At 53.2% G+C, this 21,593-nt stretch overlaps 1 protein-coding gene across 1 annotated transcript in view; it reads right to left on the bottom strand.

Moving 5' to 3' along the window:
* Positions 1 to 7,143: 7,143 nt before the first annotated feature.
* LOC118932595 (anthrax toxin receptor-like) overlaps positions 7,144 to 21,593 on the bottom strand; it is a 30,510-nt gene continuing 16,060 nt past the window's right edge. Inside the window, exons 6-17 of the mRNA XM_057504838.1 lie at positions 21,388 to 21,469; positions 21,242 to 21,275; positions 20,192 to 20,271; positions 20,041 to 20,109; positions 19,591 to 19,671; positions 19,445 to 19,505; positions 18,368 to 18,460; positions 17,169 to 17,238; positions 16,511 to 16,601; positions 14,795 to 15,016; positions 12,361 to 12,444; positions 7,144 to 7,504 (exon numbers count right to left, since the gene is read on the bottom strand). Coding sequence (XP_057360821.1) covers positions 7,286 to 7,504; positions 12,361 to 12,444; positions 14,795 to 15,016; positions 16,511 to 16,601; positions 17,169 to 17,238; positions 18,368 to 18,460; positions 19,445 to 19,505; positions 19,591 to 19,671; positions 20,041 to 20,109; positions 20,192 to 20,271; positions 21,242 to 21,275; positions 21,388 to 21,469 — 1,186 coding nt within the window. The 3' untranslated portion in view covers positions 7,144 to 7,285. The remainder of the gene's footprint in view (positions 7,505 to 12,360; positions 12,445 to 14,794; positions 15,017 to 16,510; positions 16,602 to 17,168; positions 17,239 to 18,367; positions 18,461 to 19,444; positions 19,506 to 19,590; positions 19,672 to 20,040; positions 20,110 to 20,191; positions 20,272 to 21,241; positions 21,276 to 21,387; positions 21,470 to 21,593) is intronic.

Below are 21,593 nucleotides of genomic sequence, written 5' to 3'. Positions count from 1 at the left end.
GAAAGGACTATGGGTGGGATTTATAATACCCACTTTTCCAGTTCCTGGAGGGGTTCTCCAATTTCCTTATGCCCTCCAGGGAATTTGTAGTGCTTGGCATTAGTCACCTGCTGATGCGCAGGAAAAGCTACAGGCAGGTGCTTAGCATGTCCACTCAGAATGCCTTTACCACACATATCCTCAGTCTGAACTCACCAGACCACAGGCCCTGGAGAACATCTATCCCCAAAATATATTTAGGGATGGGAGAGATATACACAGTATATTCCTTCGGGTGTAGATGCCCTGTTCCCAACGGGATTCAGGCTTGTTTCACTCTGACAGCCTTATCTCTGTATCTAACTATAACAGTGGGGATCCCTGAAAATCACTCACGGTTGCCATAAATCAGTAAACATTCAGCTCCTGTGTCTACCAGAGCTGGGATGTGTTAAACATTCACTGAGTACAAATAAATTGATATTTCAACATGTGACGTCTGGTCCCCCTCCAAGTCCCTCAGGGCAGGTACCTCAACCTTCCCCTCAGTCAAACCAAGTCCTCCAATTATCTTCCTGTGTGGGTTCAGGTGAGGCTGGCTCACTCTCTAACAGGAAGTCTTGCAGACACATAGGCCAGACTTGTGGCTCTGTCTCCGGCCTCTGCTTCTTGGTCCTCAACAGCCAGAACTGCTGCTCCAGTTTCAATTGTTGCCATAGCTCCAGGAAGATTCTATTTGACTACTCACCTAATTTCTCTCTGTCTGCTCTTTTCCCTATTAAATCAACCCACATCTGGGTCCCTGTGACCTTCACGGGGCCCTTTAAATTCTTCCTCTTAGTAGCAGACCATATTTCCTTCTGTGCTATCATTGCTTCAGCCTCTCCCAGGTCTGCTACCATATGGATAACATCACTATGGGTTGCCTTCAGTGAGGGACAAGAATGGCCACTAGCAACCCAAAGAGGGACAAGGGAGCCTTCTGAAGCACCATATTTCTCATTTCTGCAGTAAAAGGCTCCTCATATGGGCCATAATTCTCTAGACTATAGATGGCATTTTTCATGCTTAACTCCCATAACACCTGTTGGAGCTCAGCATATGTTTGCCATCTAGCAGGAGAGGATTGTAAATCATCCTGATTGAACCATACAGGGTGAAGTGCAGCCATAAGCCAGTCAAGGAGGGAGTGACTTTCTGGGTCTGGTGTGCATTTTGTAATCACCGCATCAAGGCAGGATGAACTGTCAGGGAATCCAGCTTTCCCATCTCTGATCCAGACAGAGCAATTCCATTCCCACTACATCCCAAAGATGCAGGAGCCAAGCTGATATTGACTCCGAGGGCTTCTGCCAAAACTGGAAGCCCAAATCTACCAGCATAACCTGAGTATAGGGGTGGAGCATAGAGTGCTCCATGATCTGGAGAGGGGAACACACCTTTCCCAGAGAACCCACAGTTACTGCATCTTTATTTTCTTTACTGCAACTCTGTGGGCTTTCAATAGAGGAGAGGGTCCATGCCTCCAGCACCACCCCTTCATCCTTCCCAGGCTCCTCCTCTGTTTTCAGGGCTAATGGTACCTTCCTTTCCACTCCCCTGAGTACCTCCTCTGCTATACCCTTTACCTTTTCTACAGTGACTCACAGCAATGCTAGCTCAGTCAACAGCTCTCTTACCTTCACCTCTATACCTCGCAGCTGGCATTCTCATGCTGCCTCTTCCTGTGCTTCCCTCAGGAGTACGTCCTTCTCATCCATGGCCTTTGCCTCCTTCAGGTCCTTTGCCTTCTTCAGAGCACCTTGAGGCACCACTGTCTCATTCTGCAAATAATCTTTTACTTCCTCCACAGAAACTCGCAGCTCATGTTCTCACACTGCCTCTTGTGCTTTTCACAGGGGTACATCCTTCTCCTTCGTGGCCTCTACCTCTTCCACAGGGCTTTGCAGCAAGACCATTTCATTTTTTAACAAATATTTTACTTCCTCCACAGCACCTTACAGCTTGCATTCTCGTGCTGCTTCCTCTCGTATCAATGCCACTTTATTTTTCAGTAAATCCGCAGTCCTTCCCAGTTCACGTTCTTGTGCTGCCATTTCTCATGTCTCTTGCAGGAGAAAATTCTTCTCATCTGTAGACTTTTTTAATACTGTGAGAAATAGCCAGACCATGGTCCCTGCTGCCCAATGGCCATTCTATTTCTTAAAGAACTTATTATGCTGTGGGCTTCACCTTCCTCAAGTCCTGGGACAGGGTCCAGTCCTGTAGGAGGCAAGCCACCTCAGACCACATGCCCACTGGGGGACACTCAAATATCTCCCCATTCATAGGGGTATCCTGCTGAAGTAACCTTCCCGTGAGGGTAGCCTTTTCCATTCTTTGGTCTACAGTGAATCCTGCTGACTAAGCCAGTTATCTTGACTGAGTGTTTCAGTCCCACACAAGTTCACTATGGATTCAGTGAGACCAAGAAATGACAATGGAACATTCTTGGGGTAAAAGTGTTACACCCAGCTTTATTCTCCTGGCGATAGGTTAAGTACTAGAATCATATCTTCATCCAACCGTCTGCAGGTCCATAATCCTCCTCTTTCTCTGCCTCAACCCAGAGCACTAGGCAGAGCTCTTTAGATCGTGACTCAGTCAATATTAGCTTATTGCCTATGGATGCACAAGCATTAGCCCAGCAGTAGGCCAATTAGTACTCAAATATACTTTAGGGTCAGGTGAGGATCTTGGCCATAGGAGCTTCCATTCTCCCCACACTGAGATAGCATTCCTGAGAGACACTGTGGAGAAGGTAAAGGATGTAGCAGAGGAGATGCTCTGTGGAGCAAGACAGCTCCCAACAGCTCCAGAAGTAGAGGAGGGTACACTGAAGGAGAATGAGGAGGCAGAGGTGGTGCTGGAGGCACCAACCCTCCTCTATTGAAAGCCTGCCCAGCTGTAATCAAGTAAAAAAGAGACAGCAACTGCAGGGTCCTCCAGGAGAGGTACATCCCCCTCTCCAGGGCATAGTGCACTCTATGTTCCCCTAGACACAGGCAGAGCTGGTGGATCTGGGCTTCCAGTTTCAGCAGAAACCCTCAGAATCCATATCAGCCCACCTCCCTTACCTTTGGGACATAGAGGTGGATAGCATCCTCCTGTCTGAATCAGAGATGGGAAAGTTGGCTTCCCTGACAACTCATCCTGCCTTGCAACAGTGAGTGCAGAATGTACACCAGAACCCCAGGACCCATTCCCTCCTCAAATGGCTGATGGCCACACTTCACACTGTACAACCAAATCTGGGTGACTTACCATCTTCCCCAGTAGATGGCAGATGCATGCCAAGCTCTAACATGTGTTACAGAATTTGGGCATGAAAAATACCATTTATAACCCAGTAAATTATGACCCAAAACGAGGAGCTGTTTATGGTGGGGATAAGGGTATCTTGTTGCAAATGGCTCCCTCAACCCTCTTTGGGCCCTTAGTAGCCATTCTTGCCCCTCACTTAGGGCAGCCAATAAATGAGGTTACCCATATTGTGGCATATTTGGGGGAAGCTGAAGTGATGAAGGCACAGAAGGGAGTGTAGTCCACTACTGAGAGGAAGGGCTTAAAGGGCCCTGTGAAGGTCATAAGGACCCAGATATGGATTGATTTGATAGGGGCAGGAGTGGACAGAGAGAAATTGGATGGGAAGTTGACTAGAATTTTATTGAAGCTGTGGCAACAACTGAAGCCAGAGCAGTGGTTCCAGCAGCTGAGGATCAAGAAATGGAGACAAAGCCACAAGTCTTGGCCTCTGAGCCTGCAAGATTTCCTGCTAGACAGTGAGCCATCCTCACCTGAAACCACACAGGAAGGTGATTGGACTACACAGTTTTACTGAGTAGAGGGTCAAGGCACCTGCCTTGGGTAACCAGGTGGGGACCATAGGCCACGTGTTCAAATATCAATTCATTGGTACCCAGTGAATGTTCAACACATCCCAGCTCTGGTAGACACAGGAGGTGAATGTTCACTGATTTATGGCAATCGTGAGTGATTTTCAGGGATCCCCACTGTTATAGTTAGATGCGGAGGTAAGGCTATCAGAGTGAAACAAGCCTGAATCCCACTGGGAATAGGGCATCTACACCCGAAGGAATATACTATGTATATCTCTCCCATCCCTAAATATATTTTGGGGATAGATGTCCTCCAGGGCCTGTGGTCTGGTGAGTTCAGACTGAGGATATGTGTGGTAAAGGCATTCTGAGTGGACATGCTAAGCACCTGCCTGTAGCTTTTCTTGTGCATCAGCAGGTGACTAATGCCAAGCACTACAAATTCCCTGGAGGGCATAAAGAAATTGGAGAACCCCTCCAGGAACTGGAAAAGTGGGCACTATAAAGCCTACTTATAACCCTTTTAATCTCCTGGTATGTCTGGTAAAAAATCCAGATGGCTCCTGGCATACGACCGTGGGTTACAGAGTACTGAGTAAGCATACCCCCTCTGCAGGCTGCTGGCCCCTCTGTTACAGTCCTCATGAATATCCTACGTCATGGACGAGGGACATATTATGTTGTGGATCTTGCTAATGCTTTCTTCTCCATAAACATAGCACAGGACAGTCAGGAACAGTTTTCCTTCACATGGGAAGGATGGCAGTGGGCTGTCCCTGTCCTTCCACGAGAGCACCTCCACAGCCCCACCGTGTGTCATGGACTTGGAGCCCAGGATCTGCAGCATGGGAGAACCTGCCAATGGTACAGCTGTACCATTATATTGATGACATCATGCTTACTTTTTATTTTCTTACCACCAGTCCTGCATGCAACAAACATTGTGCAGCACCTGCAATATGTACAGGAGAAAAGATGGGCTGTGAAGAGCACCAAGTTTCAGGGACCTGGTTTGTCAGTCAAATTCTGGGGGGTTGTCTGGTTGGGTAAGAGTAAAGATATCCCAGAAGCAGTGATTATAGATAAAGTTCAGGCTTTTCCTACCCCCACAGCCATCACACTATTGCAAGAGTTTTTGGGTCTTTTAGGCTACTGGAGAGTGTTTATCCCGCATCTGGCACAAATGATGAAGCCCTTATACCATGTGGTATGAAAGGGCATCAGGTGGGCCTAGGATGAGACATGTGCATTTTCTTTCACCGCTGCAAAATGGGCAGTCAAGACCTTCTAGGCCCTGAGTGTGACAGACCTGTCAAGACCCTGTGAGACGGCTGTCCATTGACCAAAGACAGTTATGGCTGGGGTCCCTGCAAGTAGCTTGAATGGACTCACCAGCTTATTGAATTCTGGTCAAAATCCAAAAAAGAGCAGACGCCATTTGCTGCTGGCATCCCCATGAGTTGATGAAGCAGATGAACTGGCCCAGGTATGCTGGCTAGAAAGAAAGCCTGACTCTGATGTGGCCCAATGGCTACAAAAATGTTTGTTGCATCCAGGGCAAAAGACAATGCAGGCTGTAGCCCTTCAGCAGGGCCTGGACTTTAACCATTGAAGAAAGCATCAGAGCCCAGCAGGAGTGCACTGTATGCTCTAAACGGGACTTAACACCAAGGGAAACAAAAGCAAAAATGAACACATGGGACTACATCAAGCTAAAAAGATTCTGTATGGCAAAGGACACCATCAGCAGAACAAAAAGGCATCCCACAGTATGGGAGAACATATTTGTAAATGACATATCCGACAAGGGGTTAACATCCAAAATATATAAAGAACTCACATGCCTCATAAACCAGAAAGCAAATAACCCAATTAAAAAATGGGCAGAGGATATGAACAGACACTTCTCCAAAGAAGAAATTCAGATGGCCAACAGGCACATGAAAAGATGCTCCACATCACTAATCATCAGGGAAATGCAATTTAAAACCACAATGAGTTATCACCTCACACCAGTAAGGATGACCAGCATTGAAAAGACTAAGAACAACAAATGCTGGCGAGGATGTGGAGAAAGGGGAACCCTCCTACACTGCTGGTGGGAATGTAAGCTAGTTCAACCATTGTGGAAAGCAATATGGAGGTTCCTCAAAAAACTAAAAATAGAAATACCATTTGACCTGGGAATCCCACTCCTAGGAATTTGCCCAAAGAAAACAAGATCCCAGTTTCAAAAAGACATATGCACCCCTATGTTGATCGGAGCACTATTTATAATAGCCAAAATGTGGAAGCAACCTAAGTGTCCATCAGTAGATGAATGGATAAAGAAGAGCTGGTACATATACACAATGGAATATTATTCAGCCATGAGAAAGAAACAAATCCTTCCATTTGAAACAACATGGATGGAGCTGGAGGATATTATGCTCAGTGAAATAAGCAAGGCAGAGAAGGACACTTACCAAATGATTTCCCTCATTTGTGGAGTATAACAATGAAGCAAAACTGAAGGAACAAAACAGCAGCAGACTCACAGACTCTAAGAAAAGATTAGTGGTTACCAAAGGGGAGGGGTGTGGGAGGGCGGGTGGTGAGGGAGGGAGAAGGGGATTCAGGGGCATTATGATTGGCACACATGGTGTGATGAGGATCATGGGGAAGACAATGTAGCACATAGAAGGCAAATAGTGACTCTGTGGCATCTTACTACACTGACAGTGACCGCAATGGAGTATGGGGGGGGGGGCTCAATAATATGGGTGAACGTAGTAACCACACTGTTTTTCATGTGAAACCTTCATAAGTGTGTATATCAATAATACCTTAATAAAAATAAAAAATAAAATAAATAAAAGGGACTTACACCAAGTCCCACAGCAACCTGGGATGATAACTAAGGGTCTAATACTCCTCAAGTGGCAGGTAACAAATCCTACCATTTGCAACAACATGGATGGAGCTAGAGTGTATTATGCTCAGTGAAATAAGCCAGGTGGAAAAAGACAAGCATCAAATGATTTCACTCATCTTTGGAGTAAAAGAACAAAGCAAAAACTGAAGGAACAAAACAGCAGCAGAATCACAGAACCCAAGAATGGACTAACAGTTACCAAAGGGAAAGGACTGGGGAGGATGGATGGGAAGGGAGGGATAAGGGGAAGAAGGGGCATTATGATTAGCACAGATAATGTGGGGGGCCCACGGGGAGGGCTGTACATCATAGAGAAGACAAGTAGTGACTCTGTAGCATCTCACTACGCTGATGGACAGTGACTGTAATGGGGTATATGGTGGGGACTTGATAATGGGGAGAATCTAATAACCACAATGTTGCTCATTTAAGTGTATATTAATCATACCAAAATTAAAAAACAGACACACACAAACTAAAAACAATATTGGGGTTTGGTGCTGTAGAGATTGTGTTATGGGGTGAGAGTCTCAAAGCAGCTTTCCAGAGGATGCAGGCGGCAGCAGGTGCGAGGGGCCCCGTTCAGCTGGCAGCAGTTGGGTTGGGCACCGTGGCACCGTGAGCAGGTGCTGCTGAAGTGGGAGCAGTGACAGCTGGGTTGATGGTAGATCCATGTGCCGCAGGACAACGACCCACCATAGGGCATCATTAGGGGGACGGCACAATCACACCTCTGTGGGGAAGAGGAGGGAGAGAAAGTCACTGAGAGGCCACAGGAACTGGGAGCTGATGGCGTAGTTTCCCTCACTCATGAGGTTGGCCAAGTTCCTTGTCTTCTCAAGCCCACCCTTGTCCTGCTGGCCCGAATCCCACTGATCCCCCCGCCAGGTCTGCCTAGGGGCACCATGGAGCGCGCTAACATCAGGCTTCCGGAACCTGTCTTTCCTGCATCAAGCCCCAGAGCGCACTCTGCCCAGATCCTGTCCTAGGCTCCTCTGCCTCTGGCCGGAAGTCCACTCTCACCTCCCTGTGTACCTACTGCCTGGCCAGGCCCTTGGCCTCCCTTCTCAGGCCTACTTGAGCGTCTCCTCTCCCCTGGACACCTGGCTCTGGTCTATGCCATTCCAGGCCTCACAAAATCACCTTCCCCGAGAAGCTCCTGGCAGCTGCCACCTTCGGCTGCGCTTCCCCTCTGCCTGGGAATGCAGCTCCAGGGCCCAGCTGGCTTGCCAGACTCCTCACCACCAAGCCCCTCCCTTGTCACCAGCCTGGCCTGCATGCATGCAAAGCCTGTGACCCTGCCCTGTGTGTCCCTAAGCTCCCACTCTGCCCCTGGTGCTTTTCTGCTTGAGAGCTGTCCACTCCCCTGGCCTAGCCCCTGACCTCTTTGCCAGAGCAGAACAAACAAGGCTGCCTACGTTGGTGCATGAAAGGCCACAAGGGGCCCAGTGACACCCCGTCCTCTCAAGCCCACTGCACATTTGCAGACTCTACTCACCCATCCCCCCCCCACCTTGTCCATCATGCCACATTCCTAAGGCCAAACTGGGGGAACTCTGGCCCTACAGCCCCCAGGACACTGGACCTGGAGCTCCCTTCTCAGCACTGACATCAGTCTTCTTGTGCCCACGGGGAGGTCCCAAAGAGATGAACTGTTCTCTCTTGCGCATATTCTTAACTGTTTATTTTTTCAGGTCAACTTTAGAATCATTTTGATCAAATTCCCTAAATGTGTGTAAGCAGCAGCTTTGGTCCCTGTAGGGAGCTGTAGGAGGAAATGACACCCATTTTGTCTAAAAAAGACCTCGTGAGGGGGTGGCAGAGGTCACCCTCACTGGGAGCCCTTCTGTTGCCCTGAGCACCCGTTCAGTGAGAGGGTAAGATTTCCATCCTGAACCTGACTCTCCTGATGGATCTACGAGGGTCATTTCCCATGAACTGTAGGCTGCCCTGGGCTCAGGCAATGAGGAAGAGAATCAGGACCTGATGGGAGTCAGGGTTTGGCACAAGACTAAGGAACTGGAGTGACTCTAGCTGGGTCACTGTGTGTGTGTGTGCGTGTGTAGGAGGGATGCCCTGTAAGGGAGCAGGAGGAGAGAAACTCCTCTGGGATTTGAAGGCAGTGGGGCAGAGACACGGCCTGTTTGCCAGAGCAGAAGTGAACAAGGCTGCCTCTGTTAGTACGTGCAAGGCCACAAGGCTACACCTTGGTAACAGGCCCCAGGCACACTGGGCGGGCTGTCTGGCACTGAGATCAGGCTGGGCTGGGGCCCTTCCTGCTCTGCAGGAACTGCAGGGCCCAGTATCACCCAAGCCTCTCAGCCCATCATTACCTTGAGGCCTAGACTCTAACACTGAAGGCTTAAAGAGCAGGAGCCAAAACCCCAGCATCTGTGCGAGGGTCCAGATGTCCAGCTGGAATCCTACAGTCCTGGGTTCCCCAGGGCCGTGGCAGGGGAGAGGGAGGGAGCCTGTGCACAGGGCACAGCTCTCCTTAGCACGAGCTCAGTTCATGTATGAAATCCTGCGTGCTGCCACATGTTGGGGTGACCTCTCCCACTTCCCTGACCTCTGCGACCCCCACTGCACCACCAGCGAACAAACAGGTGGTCACTTGGGGCTCTCAGCATTGCTGGGATGACTTCAGAGGTAGCCCTGAGGGGCCTGGCCAAACCCTGGGCAGCTGTACATGCCCAGAACCCATCACTCTGCTACCCTCGTTGCCTGAGCTTGGCCCTTGGAAAGGCGACCTTTTCAGACAGTTGCTCAGTGTCCCCACCCTCACCTTGCTGGGCCCGAAGGCCAGCCTAGCAGCTTGCTCTTGTCCACCCTCGGGTCACTTGACTCCCCTTGCTTGAACTCTCTATCTGGCTCTGTTGTCCCTGCCCCTGCCCCTGCGTGGCATCTCCGGGTTGTGATTCCACTGATCAGAACCTCTAGCCCACCTTCCACAGGAGACCTGAACCTCTGATGCCAGGCACTGGCCCTGCTGGACACAAACATGCCTCAGGTGTGTCTCATCAGCCATGTGCAGAGGCTTCTGGGGATGCCCAGAACTTCTAAAGGCCGCCTGCTCAGCCACTGGAGCCAGGGTGTGGCCAATGTAGCCCTGCTCGGATTCTGGGGACCACATGTCCTCCAGGTGTCCCAGCCCAGTCCGTGCAAAGGGTCTGAGGCTGAGGAAGCTCAGGCAGATGACTCCCAGGTGAGCCAGGAGCTGTCCTGGGCCCGAGGGTCTGAGTAGGGCCACCCCCTGGTGGTTTGGGGGTAAAGCCATCAGGAAATGAGTGCCGACCCCAAAGGAGGGGAGGGCAGTGAAAACGGAGGAGCCAGGGGTAAGAGTCAAGTTCAGCTCTGCCACCTCCAGGCTTTGTGATGACACAGAGCTTGTGCCTCTCTGTGTCAGGACCATCTTAGTAAACCTGGGACACCATTAAAACCTACAGGTGCAGTTACTGGGAGGATTGAAACAGTCAAAGTGTATATGGTTCTGATCTATCAACTGGTCCCTAAGGGGAACACAATAAAAATTAGTCACTGTTATTATTAAATTCTAAGGTGATGATTATAACAATTTGGCTTCCCTCTTGGTGTCAAAGGCAATAACGGAAGGAATGAATCCTTAGTAACTGGTAAGACCAGGCCCTGTCGGCCAGCCCGACACCTGCCTGAGCAGCCAGGAGAGTCTCAGGAATTGAAGGGAGCCACACACCCACAGGGTGGGGTGCTCAGAGCGGAGGGACAGTGGCCTGGGAGGCCAAGAGACCTCAATGGCCTGCTTTTGCCCCCAGGCCTGTTGCCCTAAGTTTTGAAGAACTGGGTAGTGCCCTAGATAATAAGTGTCCTAACACCTTGCAATGACAACGCACGGGACTGTGGGGGGGGTCCCTGCCCAGGGTCAGCTGGGAGCTCAGGAGCGCCATGCCCCCATGTCTTGGGCATCATCCTTGGCAGGTTCCCATACAGGGCTCTCTGACCCACTGTGCCTGAGGGTAACTGTCAAGAGCACAAGCAAAGTCTCTCTGTGTCAGGAGACCGGAACCTCTGATGTCCCGCTTACATATTCATGGGCTGACACACCTGTGGCCCCTCAGTGCAGGTCTCAACAAAGTCACACAAGGGGCCCGATTTGTCCTGAAAAGGTGTGGCTGTGAGGAAACTTAAGGCTTGGCCGCTGTCTTGTGAGGGGGAGCGGCCCCTCTGGCTCTGTCCCCAGGGCACTGCCGACCCCACACTGCAGCCTCCACCGTTGGCAGGGGGCCCGTCAGCCTTGTGTGTTTGGGGTGAGATTACTGTCAGTCACTGAAAGTTTTGGAATTTGGAACAAATCAGAATTTTTGCTGTGGGAGAGTCACGGGCTACATTTAGAGGGAAAGGTCAAAGTTTGGAGGCAATCCAGAGTGACCACAGAGAGGACATGAAGGGGAAACATGGGGTGGCCACGGCACAGGAGCTGGAAAGGTGGGGAACAGGGCCTGCATCTTGGGGACACACAGAGGGCAAGAGAACCCTTGTTCTGCTCAGGGGGGTAGGTTCATGATACTGGAGTTTCGTGGGGACCAGAGGAAGGCAGAGAACAGACCAGAAAGTGGCCCTGGGCCCAATGGCAGGTGGCATCATGGACCCATGCCAGACGCTGTGGCTCAGGCCCCTCTGAGCCCTGACAGGTGTCAGCATGGGGCAGGCACTGTGGCAGAACAATCCTCAGCAAGGGGCTTCTAGCTCTGGCAGCTGTGTTTGGGGTTTCCTGGGGCCCCAGACTGCCTGCAGCGAGAGCAGGATGGCTCTCAGCTGCCATTTGAAGCTTAGGAGGAATTAATGGATCTGTCAAAAATAGATGTAGAATCAGGGAGACGGTGGCAGGGCCTGACACACTGTGGGGCTCTTTCCTCCTCAACACCTGCCAACCGGGTCCCCGTCCACCCCTGCCATCTCTGGGACCTGCAGGATGGGTTCTCCTCACTGGGTGGGGCCCTGGTTCTTCCTGGGGGTGGGGGTCCTTCAGGCCCCTCCTCCAGGTACCAGTCACCCTTTCTCAGTGGGTCACAGGGACCCTGCAGTTCTCTCCCTCACTCTGCTGAGGGGACGTCTGCAAGAGCAGCAGGTGACACTCATATTTCCGGGGAGTGTTAATGGCAGAAAGAACTGGCACAGAACTTCCCTGGCTTTCCCTGACCTGTGCGGGTTTGTGCCATTCGGTTTGTTCTCATTGATCCCCCTGAGGGCCAATGAAACCCAAGCTTTGTGGGAGCGGATGACAAGCTCGGCCAGAAATGTGGACTGGAACCTGTTGCGCAGCCACCCACATCCAGAAGCCTGGGCCCGAGCCAAGGGGGAACCCCGGGGGCTGGGACCAGCCTGGTGGGGGTGGGGGGAATATGAGCCCTCGTGCCTTTTCTCTCTCCCAGGCCTCTAGGGCCAGGACAGTGTCTTCTACTGTGGTGCCAGGTGATCAAAGCCCAGCACCCATAACCTCACCACCACAGAAGCCCTGCCTCCTGGGCCCGTGTCTGTGGGGCAGGAGCCGGCTGCCCCTGTCCCCCCTCAGCCCAGCCTGGGGGATCAGCACCTGTCTAGGGCCCTTCTCACCTCTGGTTCCTTTATCTTCTCTTTATCATGATTCCCACAGCATGACACGATCACCATGGGGCACATCTGTGGTGACACTGGGCACTAGAAAGAGAAAACAGTGTCTGCTTCCTTGCAGGCAGCTCCTGGGGTAGGGACGCTGCAGCTGTGGCCCTGCACCTGTCACTTCCTGGTCACTCCGCAAGTGTTTGCTGGGAGACCTCCAGGAAAAAGGACTAGCACCCTGTCCCTTAGGAGGGAGCCATCCTGATGAAAAGCCAGCAAACTCTTAGTTTGCAAATAAGGCTGTTCCCCAAAAGGGCAAGAAATTCTCTCACATCCCCTTCGTTCCCTGAGGCAGCTCCCCTTAGAGAGACCTGGTCCTGGGGCTCTGTGACTTAGAGGAGGGTGGCCAGGGTGAGAGCATTCACAAGGACAGGGCTGTGCTCACGTGACCCTGGCAGATGGGTCTCCCAGGCCACCTGCATCCATACAGCGTACTCACCCGGGCAGGGAGGCCCACCTTCCACTCACCCCAGACCCTCATTTCCTGCCTCGGGACACTGTGTCCCAGCTATGGGCCCTGGTTAGGCCCCTGCCCCAGGGGAGCCATGCCTGCTCACCTGGTACTTGGGCTCTGTGTGCACCTGGGCTGGGCCTCCCTCACAGCCTAATGCCACATAAGACGCCCTCCACTCTCCCCAGCCCTGCTGCCCCTAAAGGCCAACCCCACCATAGCCCCTCTCTCAGCCAGGATTCAGGGATGAAGGCCTGTGAAATGCAGCGCCACATACATGAGAGCCCAGAGGAGGGGACCAGGTCCTGAAACCTGAGCCTCTTTACCATAACTCACTGAGTCCTATGGAAGAGCCTCCTACAAGCAGGCCTTTGGGAATTGAACAAAAATCCCTTTGTTTCAGTGGGAATCATAGCAGTTGCTGAAACAGGCCCATGAGTTGCTAATTCATGACAGAGGCCCTTGGTCAGGCTCTGATGGGAGCACGAAAAGGGTGTCCTCTGTGTGACACTGTGAGTCCCACATCTTAGAGGGGGCCCACCGTGGCCCTGTCACCCTCTTCTGCCAGCTCTCTCTGCTAAGGGCATGAGAGCTGGAGGGTGCGGGGAGATCTCCCTGGGCTGCGGGAGGCCTCCTTGTGAAGGCCAGTGTGCCCGCAGGCTCTGACACCATCACAACCAAACCAAACATGACCTACCTTGTCTGGTTTTGGTGGTGGCTTCTGGGAAATAGAAAGATGGTGTGATAAACACAGGGTGAGAAGGCTCTGGCTCAGCCATGCCCCCAGGAGGGGACCTGCTCTGCAGCAGAGGGACAGAACAGGGCTTTGGGTGTCCATCTGGGTGCTCGCTGCGTATGGGTCTGTGGCCGGCTGGCTCCCCCTGCCTGAGCTGAGCCCACACTTCCCTGTGGGTCCCCGGGGAGACATTCAGCCTAGGATGCCTGGTGCTGGTACAGGTGTCTAACCACGTGGTTTTCATCAGCAGCCTGTGTGTCTTATGAAGATAAGAGCTCCTCCCCTTCCCCTCCTGCTCCTCCCTCCCCTTCCTCCGCACACCCTGAACCGCCCCTGTGCCCAGCCCTCAGGGAAGTCCACCCAGCACCCTGGCTTCCTGTCCTCATGCCCCCAGTTTGCAGACCTCAGGCCTGCCGGCGTCTTGCTGGGGCTGCCCTCACACCCCCGGGGGTCCTTCCTCCCACAGTGACCCCACACCTGTCCTTGGGAGCCCAGCTAGCCAGGCCTCTGTGCCCACTCTCCCCAGGGCCCGCCTCTGCCCTTTGCTGTTGCTCTGGTTGGACAGGACACTGGCCACATGCCATGAAGGTGACATTTTCCCCCCAGCACCCCAGGGACCGAGGCCCGTCAAGCCATCAGACCTGGAGCTGCCATGGCAGGAATGGGGCCACTCCATTTCTGTCCCCTGCCCAGCATGGGGCCCAGCACACCCTGGTCCTGAGTGGTGACTGGGAAGGAAGGACAGGGCTCCAGAGATGGGCAGAGGCCATGTCTGCTTTTAAAGGCACAGCTGCCCCAGAGGAGAGGAATCCTGGGGCACCTAGCCCCCTTTTGGGGCCATCGTTGCCCATGCAGGGTCTGTGTTTTCCTCCAATCCACAGTAGAGGTCCCTCCCTGGCCTTTGTCCCTCTGAGTCCTTCAGAAGCCTGAGTCAGGGCCTGGGCTCACTTCTCCTCGGGGGGAGGGCAGCCCACAGGTCCCCTCTCTGAGGCAAGCCTGAGGCACAAAGCCCCTTAGAGGCCAGGCTGTGTGCCCAGGAATGGGGGGGCAACTCGGAGCCTCCACGTGCGCAGGTGATGACCTCAGAACTGACGGGAACCTTCCCACAGGCGGGATCCTGGAGCAGCCAGGAGTCCCGATACTTTGGGGGGCTGGCTGGGGAGGGCCTGGGCCACAGGGCTGTGTAGTCAGGGGTCACTCACGCTTTTAGTGCGCCATCGCCAGATACAGCAGCACAGCACCAGGAAACAGGGCAGCACCAGGAGGGGCACAGCCCAGTAGAGAGTCTTGAAACTGGGGAACAGTGAGATGAGAGGTACCCCATCTGGGTGAGTATTCCGTGTGTCTTTCGACACAGCATCTGGAAGGGCTCGTCGCTGTATAGCGTGTGGTATGGCACCCAGTAGGGCAGGTGGGGTCCCCTCCTGAAGAAAGCACATGTGTTAAGTCCTTGGTGCACCTGGGCAGCTTCCTGTGGTGCCTGTCACTTGGCACCCGACCCCACACCTCCAAATCCACCTTTCCCCTTACACTCAGATTGCCCCACTCTGAGAGGGCACAGCGGGACTAGGAGCCCAGGGCTGGGCCCTGAGGGCCCCTGAAGAGCCCTGGGCCACAGACCCCACTCAGAGGCCCTGCCCCAGAGCCCCGTCAGGGAGTGCAGCATCCTCCGTGCTGGGCCACAGGCAGCCCCCGCCGCACGCCCAGGCTGACAGCCCACCAGTGACGGCACACAGGGGGTGCAGGAGGGGCTGCTGGGGCCGGGAGGAAGGGGCACTGCAGGGTCAGGGCAGCACCCTGGGTCTATCTCCCCGTAGCCTCACCCTCCCTGCCCCCTTCCCAGAGCTGCTCAGCCCCTCTGAGCCTGCACTTCCACATCTGCAGGAGCGAGTGAGTGGTCACCTGTGAGGTTTAGAGTTCACAGCCCGTCCTGGTACAGGCCAGGCCCGTAAGGAATGGGGGCTCCTGTCCTGTTGTTAGTCATAGCCAAGGAGAAGCTCCCTGCATCTGTGCACTCAGCTGCTGCAAGGCCTGAACCGTTCAACCAAGTGAGATGCTTCAGAGAAGTGGGAGAGGGACAGGGCGTGATTGCTTCAGTGCCCAGGAGGCGGGGCAGAGGAGAGGGGAGGCCAGGCCAGGGCTGGGGGAGGAGCCACTGTGCTGGGAGTAGACGCCGGTGGCTCCTGAGTTCTTTTCCCAATGTGCCTGTTGAAGGGCATTTGTCACCGGGTGGGACTCCTGATGGGCAAATGGGTCAGTTCTGTCTGCTGCTGTGAGCAGACATCCAGGGATAAGTATAAACAGACACATACAGTAATGTCAGTGCTGTTGGAAGCCAGGCTTGGGGGCAGGGGCTGTACCCACAGCTGGGCTGGAGCACCAGTGCAGTGGAAATTCACCTCAACTCTGCAGGGCCACAGGGGGTCCCAGCCTCCAGGGCTCCTGGGTCTGGGATCCGTTTTGAGGGCCTGGACTCTAGCTCCCTGCACACAGCCTCCTGCCTCCACCCCTCACCTAAGCCAGACCCAGAGGGAGCTCTGAACTCCCCACCAGGAGATCCAGGCCAGGGAGGTGGCAAGGTGGGAGTCAGCATTGTTCCGGAGTCCGCTTAGAGCCCCAAGTGTTCGGTGCCATGTGACTTCAGGGACCTTGGCTTTGCAACAGAGCAGAGGAGCTGCCCAGCCCCAGATACTTTTACAGAGGTACCCCCAGGGCACTTCTGAAGCCTGAGTGGGGCACAGCTCCCCAGGGAGCTCAGGGGATGCAGTGGCTGTGACGTGCTGCACAGGTGCCCAGCTGCACAAGCTGCTTGCTGGGCCTGCCCTGGACACTGTTCCTGCCTGTTGCTTCCCAGTGTGTGTGTGTCTCTGTCCAGTGAATGGACTGAGCATAGTTCCAGAGGGCAGCTGCAGTCTTACCCTGGAAGTCACACAGCTCCCCCTGCTGACATCTAAATCCGTCTTGATGAACGTGAGGCCATTATCCAGGCTGATATCGATGAAGACGGCCCTAAAGCACAGAAAGGGCAGACGGTGACCAGCAGCCCAGATGGCACAGTGCATGCACTTGGCTCTAACTGCAGCCTGACAGTGGTCCTCGTTGTGATGGCTCTGATCAGTGGGCATTCAGGACACCAGATAGGAGGCGGCACGGGACAGGAGAGCGCACTCCAGGCGAGATGAGGTCAACCTCTGCAATGAAGGCTGAGCGGGCCTTGAGGAGCCCTGCATGGCCCAGATGCCCTCGTGGCCATGGGCTCAGTGGCCAGCCTGGCTGTTTGGTGTCACCTTCCAAACTCTTTTCTATGACAGGGTATGCTGGCTTGGCCCTGAAAGGCTGCCTGGGCCAAAGGGACCATCCCTGGGGCCCATCACCTCCTGCACCCTGCCCTCCTTGATAGAACCTGGGTGACAGGGGATCACTGCCCCTCAGGGGACCACCCACACAGGTGGGTGCAGAGGAAGCCCTGAGCCCTCCCAGCACAGGTGTGAGAAGCTCCGCCGGAGGAGGCATCCTCCAAGCTGGTCACACCATAGTGCCAAAAACTGACCACTGTTCCCTGAGCTTTTCACTTACTGGCCTGGATTATTTATCTTTGGTCCTGGGCAGGTAATGGAGGTATCTTCCACGGATATAGCCTTTATTCCTGGAAGAAATTTACACACAAATAAGGTGAGTGGACATGTCCCCACATCCCCGTCTCCCCTCCTGCGGCCCTTGGCAAGCAGAGCTTGCCCTTTGGCAGATGTCGGCTTCTGTTCTCTGCCTTTTTCAGAGCACCTACCTCACACCAGGTACCGTGCCGCTGACTTGACTGTCAGATTAGCTACGACATTCTGAACATTCTTACCCCTTTGTTGGAGCTCATAATGAAAACTAAATGCTAAGTATGGTTAGGGGAAAGGATTTGTGTCTGGGGTGTTGAATGGTTAGGATTAAATGGGGGAAAAAAATCCCCAAAGAGGTACAAACTGACTTTCCCGTTGGATATTCACAGTCCAGAGAAGCGAATGATGTGACGGCAGCCCAGCACGCAGAGGGGCCTGGACAAGCACGATTGACTGGAAAGGAGTTTTCAAACCAATATTACAAGCATGGGATGAATTTCCACTTATTAGTGTCCTCTTTAATTTCTCTTAAGAGTGTTTTGTAGTTTTCAGGGAATAGGTCTTTCACTTCCTTGGTTAGGTTTATTCCTTGGTATTTTATTCTTTTTGATGCTATTGTGAATGGAATTGTTTGCCTGATTTTTCTTTCTGCTAGTTCATCCTTAGTATATAGGAATGCAACAGATTTCTGTGTATTAATTTTGTATCCTGCAACTTTGCTGAATTCAGATATTAGTTCTGGTAGTTTTGGAGTGGAGTCTTGAGGATTTTTTATGGCATCATCTTTCAATCTCAACTGAACACACCATCCTGGGAGACCTGGCAGAGACTCAGAGCCCTGTGGCTGCCTCGACTTCCCTCCCACAGACTCATGGACTCGAGTCCTTGCCTCTCAAGGGAAGTGAGAGCCCAGGAAAGGGAGGGGCATGCAGCTCTTAGGGAGCACCCCACCCCACAGCCAGCCAGGGCTGCAGGAGAGGCTGCTCCCAGGGGCGTGGTGGTGCTGGGGATCGATTAAGTCCTGGGCACGAGTGGCAGGTGCCAGTTACCCCTTCCACTGTGCATGTTGCTTGTTTTCAGTGTGTACGTAGTGAATGGCCAGCACAGGCCCTGAAGGCCTGGTTTGCTGTGGGACAGCCATCACTGGAGAAAGGAGGGGCTACTTACGGATGGTTTCCTTTCGAACTCGAAACTGACAGAGAACTTCATCCTGGTGTCTGTCCTGAAAACCTTTTCCAATAACCTTGATGTCCTTTTTACCTGCAAGAGTAATATCCAAATGTCTGTGTGAGGAAGCGCTGAGTTATTTTCCTCAAATCACAACTATGGCAGGCCACCCCCAAAACAGAATTCCCATGAACTCTGGGGAGGATGCAGCTGCCTTGTGTCCCTGCAGCCCTGCAGGCCCTGCTCTTGACCACTCGTCCTCCTGTAGGAACTACAGCTCCCAGGGGTCTGGTTCACTCTGGGAATTGTAGGTAAGTGGGGGCAGGATGATGGTTTCAGGGTTTTGAGCAGAAGAGATGTTGAGTTAAAGGGCTGTGCTCTGCCCAGACAGCTGCTCCTTTTACATTCTATCTGCCCTCACCGTGTTCCTCCAACAGTAAAAACCCCAAGGAGAAAGTGAACCCAAGAGTGAGCACAGCCAGCGTGCAGGGAGCTGCACTTCCCCCGCTGCACTCCCGCTGCCCACCAGCTCTGAGAGCGCAGAGGGACCTGCAGCCCCAGGACGGAGACAGATCCTTTCTGGAAGGGAGGGCACTCTTTCTGGGAGAAAAGTTATATACCAGGCTGCCTGGGATTCAGGGACAGGGGATTAAAGAAAGTAATTACACTAAACTTATGTGGCAGTCATTTTGCAGTGTGGTCACCAAGCCATTGTGCAGTGTGCTCTAAAGTGATAGTCGGCCCATTACAAACCTGGGTAAAATTGCCATCACATGCCCACCCCCCAGCACACCCCAGGCACCCGTACCTCATACAGACTTACATACACACCTGAAACAAACGTTCTATGGACCAAATCGCATTCCAAACCACAATTCCCCCACAGACACCACATTCATGTACACACAGCACATTATACACATTCACACCACACGCTCCACACACACACACACACAGTGCGCTCATACACACCACACAGACTGGAACCACATACACCACTCCCACCACACACATGACACATTCACAAAACAAACATGCACACACTCCTGCGTTTACAACAGCGACTCCAGTTATTACCTCCAGTGCAGATAGGGGAGAAATCCACAGATATAATCTGCACGCAAGACCTCCCGATGAGCTGAAATAGAGAGAGAGGAGTGGCAGGGTCACGGGAGGGAATGGCGGGGGCACGGTGTGCAGCCCCTTCATCCCCCCTTGCTCACTGGGTCAACGATGTCTTCCAGTCCAGGGTATCCACTGTCCACTTGAAACGGATGATTCTCTTCACCAGCAATTTCCAACAGCTGAAAGGGAGAGGAGAAGACCTGAGCCCACAGCCAGAGGTGATGACCCAGAGGTCCCCATCCCAGGAGACAGACACCGAGGGCTAGACCCTGGCATCCACGAGCAGCCCACCCTCAGGGAAGGGAAAGCTCTTCCACCCTCACCTCTGCTGTGCAGCTCTTATACAACACTTGTTACTCATTGTGAATGGCCACCTTGCACATCTTTCAACTCCCTGGGCCCAGCCTAAGTGGAGAGGCCCTGACCCCACTTCCCAGGCACTTTTTGGTGGGTACAGGCCCATCCTCTGGGTGACCCTGAGAGAGCCATCTTTGAAGCTTTCCCCAGCTAGGCTCACAAGTGACCCCTCGTTACCTGCTCAGAATTACCTGGGATAGCTGATAATTTTGCACACCCACGAAATACAGAGTTGCCCCCAACTGCTTGGATTTTGCAGCCTGAGAAAGAGGAAGTGTTAGGTATAATAAATCTGGTCCAAATATGTGGACCAAAAGGCTGGTAACAATGGGCTTGACTCACTTCAACTTGTGTCTGTGCAAACGATTCTGGCAGCAGTTGTTCACCTGTCAGCACAATGATGAGGCTGGGGACCTTCGCTCCTGTGGGAGAGGTAGGGCATGTCTGGGTCAATGAGAGCAACTGTCACAGGCTTCCAGGACCCGAGCACTGCTCGCCACACCTCACCCTCCTGGGGAGAGGCCACCCCGACCTGAGCACCTGCCACCCACATGCCTGGAAGGCTTTGCAGCTTATCATGCAACAAGAAGGGCCCCTAGGCCAGGACCCACTTTGCAGATGAGGAGACTGAGCCCAGCTTAGGGTTCTTCCTACAGAACTGTCACTTCTACCAGACAGTAGAACCTTTGCCCTGAAAGGCAACTCCAGCAATCTCACAGGATAAGCATCAGCCTTCCAGATGAGCAAAGGCAGGAGTGGGTACACCTACTGTGCAAGATTACTGCCCATCCATGCAGGCCTGTTCCAGCTCTGGGCCTCACCCACAGCTCTCCTGCAGGTACCCGTAGACCCAGGCTCAGGACTTGAGGTCAGAGGCAGGTGAGCAGTAGACCCCCTCCCCAGCTCAATGTCCTTCCCTGGACCCACACATCTTTCCTAGACCCTACAGCCAAGATGAAGATGTTTCTGGGACAGGCACAGTCTTTTACAGTATGGGAGACACAGAGCAGGAGCATCAACCCAAGGGAAGGAGCTGAAGGGAGGAGTCAGGGAGGGATGTGTGCTCAGCAAGGGGGAAGCCCCACTGCTCTAGGGCCCTCTGGGTCCCCCCCTTTCTTCTTCATGCAGCCCAGCTCCAGGGCCAGTTCCTCCTATTTCCTAGGAACCATGACATCGCACACGCGACCCCTTACTGTGCTGCGGAACCTCTCGGGGTGGCTTTCATCCCCACTACTCAGAGCAGGGGGCTGCCGCTCAGAGAGAGCAAGCAGCTGGCTCCAGGAGTCAGCGCCAGAACATGGCCTGGAAAGGGCTGCACCGACCTCACTGAGGCCCAGGCCTGGCCCTTCCCCTGGACACCATCACCAAGAAGGCAGGAAGCAGCTCACTTACCTGCAGCACTCGTTCTTTTGATCTGCTCATTGGCCTGCAACAAAATGAAGGAAAATGTGTGTCGGGGGGACAGTGAGATGACCCAATGATGACCCTCTGAGAACTTGATAAAGCGGAGCCACATCTCAGAAATCTAGATTCCGTACCTTTTTCAATCCGTGCTGCATATTTATGGCTCCTGAAGGTGTTACATGTAACAATTCAACAAGAGCATTGTTTATTTTTTTTCTGAAAAAAAAATCAGAGCAGGTGGGAGATGGAATGAGGGATTGCCTCTTACAACCAGCCCCAGGCTGTCCTTGTCCGTCTGCATGTGCAGCCCTGCTGGGATGGGAGAGGGCCACATCAAGGA

Source organism: Manis pentadactyla, chromosome 7, assembly GCF_030020395.1.
Source record: "Manis pentadactyla isolate mManPen7 chromosome 7, mManPen7.hap1, whole genome shotgun sequence".
Taxonomy (NCBI): domain Eukaryota; kingdom Metazoa; phylum Chordata; class Mammalia; order Pholidota; family Manidae; genus Manis; species Manis pentadactyla.
This window is presented reverse-complemented; position numbering and strand designations above follow the sequence as displayed.